Source organism: Theobroma cacao, chromosome 9 (assembly GCF_000208745.1).
Source record: "Theobroma cacao cultivar B97-61/B2 chromosome 9, Criollo_cocoa_genome_V2, whole genome shotgun sequence".
Classification (NCBI taxonomy): domain Eukaryota; kingdom Viridiplantae; phylum Streptophyta; class Magnoliopsida; order Malvales; family Malvaceae; genus Theobroma; species Theobroma cacao.
This window is the reverse complement of record NC_030858.1, coordinates 16130097-16138834: the sequence shown is the minus strand read 5'-3', so window position 1 is coordinate 16138834 and position 8738 is coordinate 16130097. Positions and strand designations below refer to the sequence as shown.

Genomic DNA, 8738 nt, shown 5'->3' with positions numbered 1-8738 from the left:
AGTACTTAGTAAAATTTTAGATCAATTCTCTATGGGATCGATACTCTGCTTGCTTATATGCTATCTATTCGATACGTATACTTACGTAGTAGACTTTTAACTAACAAGTTTTTGGCACGTTGCCAAGGAATTGTTTCTAGAATTTATACTAATACTAATACCAAGCAATTTAGTCTTATTTCAAATTTTATTTTTCTTGTTTTAATATTAGATTTTGTTTGCTTGAATATATCTTTGGTCATTGTATGCAAAGAAGAAACAACTTGAATCTTGTTCCTTTTGATCAAGAGATAGAAAGAACTTTCAGAAGACGTTGAAGAGAGATTTTACAAATTGTAGCTTTAAATCAGACAATGGTTGAGGATAGCAATAACAATGGCAATAATGCCATTAATCTGGTTCCTGAAGCAAATAGAGCACTGTGGGATTATGTTGTTCCTCTTTTGCAAGGTTTGCACCAAAGCATTATAAGACCTTCCATCAATGCAAATAATTTCGAAATTAAACCAGCTTACATTAAGATGATTCAATCTTCAGTCTAGTTTGGTGGGTTACCCAGTGATGATCCTAATTCTCATTTGGTTAATTTCCTGGAGATTTGCGATACCTTTATATACAATGGAGTAACTGATGATGCTAATAGATTAAGACAATTTTCGTTTTTTCTGAGGGATAAAGCAAAAAGCTGGCTTAATTCACTACCTAATGGGTCTATCACTACATGGGAAGACTTGGCACAAAAGTTTCTAGCAAAATTTATTTTTCCTACCAACACTGTAAAAATGAGGAATGATATCACCTCATTCACACAATTTGATGGTGAGTCGTTATATGAAGCTTGGGAGAGGTTTAAAGAACTACTGAGAATATGTGCACATCATGGGATTCCTAATTGGTCACAAGTTCAAACATTCTACAATGGGCTGGTTGGGTCAATAAAAACCACAATTGATGCTATTGCTGGTGGGGCATTAATGAGTAAGAATGTTGCAGATGCTTATAATTTGTTGGAAGATATGGCCTCAAATAATTATCAATAGCCTTCAGAAAGCTCTAGTCCAAGAAAAGCTGTTGGAGCTTATGAAATTGATGAACCTAACACTTTAACTGCTCAAGTGGCTGCACAAGTGGCTGCACTGTCTAAGAAGTTTAACATTGGGAGTTCATGTAGTTCAAAATTCATTTGTAGTTTGTGAGATGTGTGGAAATGGCCATTCAAATGAACAATGTCTATACAATTCTGACTCAGTCCAATTTGTGGGGAACTTCAATAGACAGCAAAATAACCCATAGTCCAATACTTATAATCCTGGTTGGAGAAACCACCCCAACTTTTCATGGAATAACAATGCAGGGCCTTCCATTCCAAAACCCATCATGCCTCCTAGTTTTCAACAACAAGCTAGACCATAAATTCCTGAAAAGAAGTCCCAATTGGAAGAACTTTTCTTGCAATATATATCCAATATTGATGCTATAATTCAAAATCAAGGAGCCTCTTTGAGAAATCTTGAGACCCAAGTGGGACAGCTTGCAAACTCCATCAACAATAGACCTCAAGATTCCTTACCCAGTGACACACAAATCAATCCTAAAAGTAAGGAACAATGCCAAGCAATCACTTTAAGGAGTGAAAAAAAGATTAAAGGGGTGAATGAAAAAGCAGTTGAACCTGAGACTGAACATGTTGATAAGGAAGGAATGTGTGAGAAAGAAAGTGAAATTAAACAGAAAGAAGATGACAAGGCTGAAAATCAAAGAACTTCTCAAGTCATCCATTCTCCACCACCTTTTCCCCAAAGGCTCCAAAAGCAAAAGCTTGAAAAGCAATTTCAGAAGTTCCTCAATGTCTTCAAGAAATTACACATAAATATTCCTTTTGCTGAAGCTTTGGAACAAATGCCCAACTATGTCAAGTTCTTGAAGGACATCCTTTCCAAAAAGAGAAAGCTAAGTGAGTTTGAAATAGTCTCCCTTATAGGAGAGTCTAGTGCAATTCTCCAAAATAAACTACCACCAAAACTCAAAGATCCAGGTAGTTTCACAATCCCTTACACTATTGGTAATTTATTTTTTGCAAAAGCGTCGAGTGATTTAGGTGCAAGTATCAATTTAATGCTTTGGTCAATTTTTGAGAAACTTGGTTTAGGAGAATGCAAACCCACTTTTGTTACTTTGCAACTAGCTGATCGTTCTTATGTGTACCCAAAAGGAATTATTGAATATGTTCTTGTCAAGGTAGATAAATTTATTTTTCCAGTTAATTTTAAAATTCTTGACATGGAAGAAGATAGGAAAATTCCAATCATCCTTGGGAAGCCATTCTTAGCAATTGCTAGAGCTTTGATTGATGTTGAAAAATGTGAGCTCAATTTAAGATTTCAAAACCAATAGGTAACATTTAATATTTTCAAAGCTTTAAAATTGCCTATGACATCTGAAGATTGCTTTTCTGTGAGTGTGGGTAAATAACTTTACACAAGATGCTTTCTTAGAAAAAAATCCCAATGATCCTCTTGAAGCATGTTTAGTTGCTAATTCTAATAGGGATGATGATGAATTTATTGAATATTCAAATTTGTTAAATGCTCACTCCAAACTTAGAACTAATCATCAATATGAGTCTTTAGATGTTTCAGCTTCTTTAATGCCAACTTTTAAGCCTTATATTGAGGAACCATCTACTTTGGAACTCAAACCTCTGCCTGCACACTTGAGGTATGCTTTTCTTGGAAAATTTTCTACTTTTCCTGTTATTATTTCTACCTCTCTAACAAACATGCAAGAGAAGAAGTTATTGTGGACACTTAGAGAATTCAAGAAAGCAATAGGGTGGACCATAGCTGATATTAAGGGAATTAGCCCTTCTGTTTGCATGCACAAAATTCTCCTTGAAGAAAATCACAAAGCCACAATTGAACAGTAAAGAAGATTGAATCCCATCATGAAAGAAGTAGTCAAGAAAGAAATCATCAAGTGGTTGGATGTTGGAATAATTTATCCTATCTCTGATAACTCACTCGTAAGTCTCGTTCAATGTGTTCTTGAGAAATGAGGAATGATTGTGGTTGCCAATGACAACAATGAGCTCATTCCAACAAGAAATGTGACTGGATGGAAAGTGTGCATGGATTACAGCAAGCTCAACAAAGCTACAAGGAAATATCACTTCCCTCTTCCATTCATTGATCAAATATTGGATCACTTGGCTGGTAAGGAATATTATTGCTTTCTAGATGGTTATTCTGGTTATAACCAAATTGCTATGGCTCCTGAAGATCAAGAAAAGACTACATTTACATGTCCTTATGGCACTTTTTCTTTTAGAAGAATGCCATTTGGATTATGTAATGCACCTGCCACCTTTCAGAGATGTATGATGGCTATATTCACAAACATGGTGGAGAAATGTTTAAAGGTATTTATAGATGATTTTTCTGTCTTTGGAAATAATTTTGATAATTGTCTCTTAAATCTTGCTAGGGTACTCAAGAAATGTGAAGAAACAAATTTGGTGCTTAACTGAGAGAAATGTCACTTCATGGTGCGAGAAGGTATTGTTCTTGGGCACAAGATCTTTAGTAGCAACATTGAGGTAGATAAAGCAAAAATTGAAGCAATTGAGAAATTACCACCTCCAACAAATGTCAAAGGTATTAGAAGTTTTCTTGGTCATGTTGATTTTTATAGAAGATTTATTAAAGACTTTTCAAAAATTTCTAAACCACTTTGCAATTTATTGGAAAAAGAAGTGCCATTTAAGTTTGATAATGAATATCTTGTTGCTTTTGATGAATTAAAGAAAATATTAATATCTGCACCTATCATAATTAGTCCCGTTTGGACTCTCCCTTTGGAACTAATGTGTGATGCAAGTGATTATGCGGTGGGAGCTATTTTGGGACACAGGAAGGATAAAATCTTTCATTCCATCTATTATGCTAGCAAGACTTTAAATGAGGCTCAGAAAAATTATACCACAATAGAAAATGAGCTTTTGGCTGTAGCTTTTTCTTTTGACAAATTTCACTCATATCTTGGGGGGACAAAGGTGATAGTGTACACTGACCATTCAACTATCAAATATTTGATTGCCAAGAAGGATGCTAAACAAAGATTGATAAGGTGGATTTTTTTGCTACAAGAGTTTGATCTAGAGATTCATGACAAAAAAGGAACAGAAAATCAAGTGGCAAACCACCGCTCAAGATTAGAGATGGAAGCTTAAGGTAAGGATTCAACTTTAATCAAGGAGATGTTTCCTGATGAATAAATCCTTCAAGTTGGTGAGAAATCACTTCCTTGGTATGCTGATTTCGTGAATTATCTGGTAAGCAATATTATTCCCCCTGATTTAAATTTTCATTAGAAAAATAAATTTTTGCATGATGTCAAATTTTATTTTTGGGATGAGCCTTACTTGTTCAAGCAATGTAAAGATCAGATCTTTAGAAACTGTGTCCCGAAAGAAGAAAGTCAAAGTGTGCTTCACCATTACCATTCTTCAGATTATGGAGAACATTTTAAAGGAACAAGGACCGCTGCTAAAGTCCTCCAATTAAGTTTGTATTGGCCTACATTATTTAAAGATGCTCACAATTTTGTTTTGCATTCTGACAGGTGCCAAAGAGTGGGTAATATCACAAGGCAACATGAAATGCCTCTCAACAACATCTTGGAGATAGAAATTTTTTATGTATGGGGTATTAACTTCATGGGTCCATTCATATTTTCATACAACAACAAATACATTTTGCTTGCTATTGATTATGTTTCCAAGTGGGTTGAAGCGGCAGCCTTTCCTCATAATGTTCAAAGGTGGTGATGAATTTCATTAAGAAGAATATTTTCACTCGATTTGGCACTCTAAGGGCAATTATTAGTGATGAGGGGAGTCACTTTTGTAACAAGTATTTTGATGCACTTCTGGCAAAATATGAAGTTAAACACAAAGTTACAACTGCGTACCATCCTCAAACTAGTGGCTAAGCGAAAGTATCAAATAGAGAAATCAAGAGGATTTTGGAGAAAATAGTGTGTCCCACAAGAAAAGATTGGGCAAAAAGATTGGATGATGCATTGTGGGCATATAGGACTACTTACAATACCCAAATTGGCATGTCTCCATATAAGTTGGTCTTCGGCAAAGCTTGTCACTTACTGGTGGAACTTGAACACGATGCTTATTGGGCCGTGAAGAAGTTAAATTTTGATTTACAAGCAGCAGGTGAGCAAGGTTTTTGCAATTAAATGAACTTGATGAATTTTGCCTTCAAGCTTATGAGAATGCCAAACTCTACAAAGAGAAAACAAAGCAATGGCATGATAAGAAGATAGTGGAAAGAAGCTTTGAGCTAGCACAATCAGTGTTGCTCGATAATTCTCGCTTAAAATTATTTTTGGGAAAGCTCAAATCAAGGTGGTTTGGTCTTTTCATTGTCAATGAGGTATTTCCACATTGAGCAATAGAAGTTAGGGGGACAGATGGTCGAAAATTTAAAGTCAATGGACAAAGATTGAAGCATTATTGGGTAAGAAAAATCAATTATCAAAAGTCCTCAATACACTTGCTTGACATGGCCTAGAGTCTAAGTCAGTCCAGTCGAAGACTATAAATGAAGCGCTTCTTAAGAGGCAACCCAAGCTTCTTAACCTTACTTATTTTCATCTTTATTTTATTTAATGCTTTTTAATTTATCTCTTTTAATCTAATTTTTTTCCTTTGTAGGTAATTAGTTTCAAAAAAAATTTCAAAAAATTCAAAAAAAAAGGGTAAGCTGAGCCTCGACTCTGAAAATTGAGTGTTGCGGCCTTGAAAATAAAAAAAAAGGGTTGAAATAGAATGTTTCGGTGCCACAACCCTCAAAGGAAGAGCCGCAGTGCTAGAAGAAGTAGGAAACAGGCAGAACATTTGAGCGCCACAGCGTTAAAACTCGAACCGTAATGCTTCGAGTGTGAACAGGTAAGAGCCGCGAAGCTTGATCGGGGCCTAGCCCCAACCCTATAAAGACCTTTTTTTTTAACTCTTTCATTCTTCTTCTTTTCTAGCCACCTTCTTCCTCTCCTCTTTAAAAAATTTTGCCTCCATTCCTCACATAAAAAAAAAACAACAAAACAACAAAAAAATTTTTCTTTTTCTTCATTTATAATTTTTGCATCTTTTCCATACTTGTTTTTTTTTTTGGCCTTGCCTTTAATCCTCCCTCAAGGCGAGCTCTATCTCTCTCTCTCTATCACATATTTGATTTTTGTCTAGTAAGAGAAAGATTATTGTGTGACAAAAGGGTCATCATCAAATTTTATGATTGAATGAGTCCATTGTGTAGGTTTATTCATGGGTTTTCCTACTCCCTCATGGTTTATGCTTGAAGTGCATAAAATTTTTATGATTAGTGCCAAATTCTTGTTGCCCGCTTAATGGATTCATGGACTTTTTCTTTGCTGCAAATATAATTGTTAAATGTTTGTTGATGTGAGTAGATGTTGGGTTTATTACATTTTTGCTGATGGGTGGGGCAAGTAGAAATAAATTATGGACTTGTTGGTGCATAAACATGTAGTCATTGATAATTTTGGATGAGTGCAATGCCATAGAATTATTTTATTTTATTTTTACTTTTTTTTTGGACTGTTGCATGGTGAAATCTATGATTATGAGAATGCTATATGAATGTGTGAGGAATAGAGAATTTATGCTGCATCTTAAGGAGAAAGATGGTAAATGGAATTATTAAATTTGGATTATTGAATTGGACAGAAATTAATTAAATTAGTGCCTCTGGATCTCTCAAATTTTCATGGTTATGCACGTAACACTACTTGCATACTTTTACTCTGGATGTGTTTTGATAATTGAATTTCTTTTGTAGGAATGGCACCCAAATGATCCAAACCAAGCTCCAATGGCACCTTTGATAGATCAAAGTTCATCTCTGTCGATGCCTCTGTGAGATATCATACATCGTTGATCAACAAAGTGCCAATTCCTGAACGAGGGATAGATATCCCTATCCTTATAAGGAGAATCATGACATGCTTCAAGACAGACATTGACAGTTATTTAGTGACCAACCTGAAGCGGTGGTCATGCTTGTAGTTCGGGAGTTTTATGCAAATGTTGTTAAGCATGTTGATAGTGTTGCGTTTGTCCGTGGCAAACAAGTCCCTTTTCACAGTCAAGTTATCAATGCATTTTTTAGAACCCCCAATATTGAGAATGATGAATATGGGTAGTACTTGGGCGATCATCAAGATTACAATGAGATTATATCGACGCTTTGTGTTAAGGGAGCCCAATGGAAGACCTCACATGGTGAGCCCGTTTCATTTAAACGAAATGCTATGAAAAAGGAGCTAAAAGTTTGGTTACACTTTGTAGCGGCGCAATTACTCCCCGTCCACTCATATCAGTGGTGTCATGAGGGATCGCGTAGTTCTCATTTATGCCATTGTAATGCATTAATCCATTGACGTTGGTAAGGTCATCTCTCATGCCATCTTACATACGAGCCACACTAAACGAGATGGTATCGGTTTTCTTTCCTTGATTACTACATTATGTGCGAAAGCTGGTGTACACTGGAGTGATAAAGAAGAATTGCAACAACCAAAAATTCCCATCACCATGGGTATTCTTAAGCGATGGGAGGAATCTACACTGGGAGCTGGTAGTTCTTTGTAAGCCACCCCCCCACCTTCCTAGGCAACTCCCACACGTAGTGTTGCTCGATGGATAAAGCGTATAGATCGTAGATTAGATCAACATAAAAGGCAAAATCAGGCAATTGAACAAATAATGAGAGCCTATGCCAAAAACATCGAGATGGATATGACTACTTTTCCTTCGTTGCCTACAGATTCTGACTTTGAGGATGATTTTAAGGGTGACAATGAAGAGGACCTACAAATTATAGCTTCGGAGTTAAGGGAGTATTCTTGTCCTTTTTCTTTAATTTTCTTTTATCACATTAAGGACAATGTTTGTTCCAAGTTTGGGGGAGTGCTTTAGAACTTTGTTGGTTTATTTTTTTCGTTACGTTTAGTTAGCTTTATTTCAAGATATGTCTTGCATGTTTTATTTGTGTTTCAAAAAAAATTTTGAGATAGTTACACCTCACTCATGATTGTCCCTATCCTAGAATTATATTTTAATTATCTTTTGATTCTTAGCTTTTGGGAAGCATATAGTTATGATTTAATTTTATGTTATATTCTTGTGTTAGCTTTATTTTAGAATGTGACTTCCAATAATTTGAGCACTATACTCTTTTACTTAAAATTATCATGTGATTTAGAGGAAGTTTATGTTGATAAAAAGTATAAAGAAGTCAAGGATTTTAGAATTTGTTTGATTCTCTCTCGAGGCAAAATTCTAGATAACACTTAGGATGGGACATGATTTAGGCCATCTTTAGACCATTTGATCCTTTCAAGCTAACCTTGTTAAACTTTTATCCCTAGTATACACCTTTGAGCCTAATTTTCCCATTCTTTGTTTAACCTCATGATAATAACCTTAGCCTTAAAACAAAACTCCAATTTTGCAACCCTCACTCCAAAGCATGTATATTGTTTTAGGAAATATAAACTGAGTTAAATGTTGAAAAAGGTAGAAAGGTGGAGTTGCAATTAAAAAAAAATAAAAAATTGTTAGAATTCACCCCACTACCTACAATAAAAAAAAAATAAGTTTAGGGTGTGGAATTGTGATTAAAAAAAAAAGAGAAAAAGAAGAAGTG

General features: G+C 35.2%; 1 protein-coding gene across 1 annotated transcript; it reads left to right on the top strand.

The window, feature by feature from the left end:
• LOC108663249 lies at positions 354 to 2926 on the top strand. Its single transcript, XM_018126838.1, has 3 exons — positions 354 to 450; positions 1493 to 2362; positions 2640 to 2926. Exons 1-3 carry the CDS (start codon positions 354 to 356, stop codon positions 2924 to 2926), a joined length of 1254 nt encoding a protein of 417 aa, XP_017982327.1.

Excerpts from the sequence above, each read along its gene's own strand:
- LOC108663249 (XM_018126838.1), top strand. The coding sequence starts at position 354 with ATGGTTGAGGATAGCAATAACAATGGCAATAATGCCATTAATCTGGTT. Across the intron at positions 451-1,492 it reads TGTTGTTCCTCTTTTGCAAG|GAGCCTCTTTGAGAAATCTT; the intron begins GTTTGCACCAAA and ends TTCAAAATCAAG. Across the intron at positions 2,363-2,639 it reads TTTGATTGATGTTGAAAAAT|CTTCTTTAATGCCAACTTTT; the intron begins GTGAGCTCAATT and ends TAGATGTTTCAG.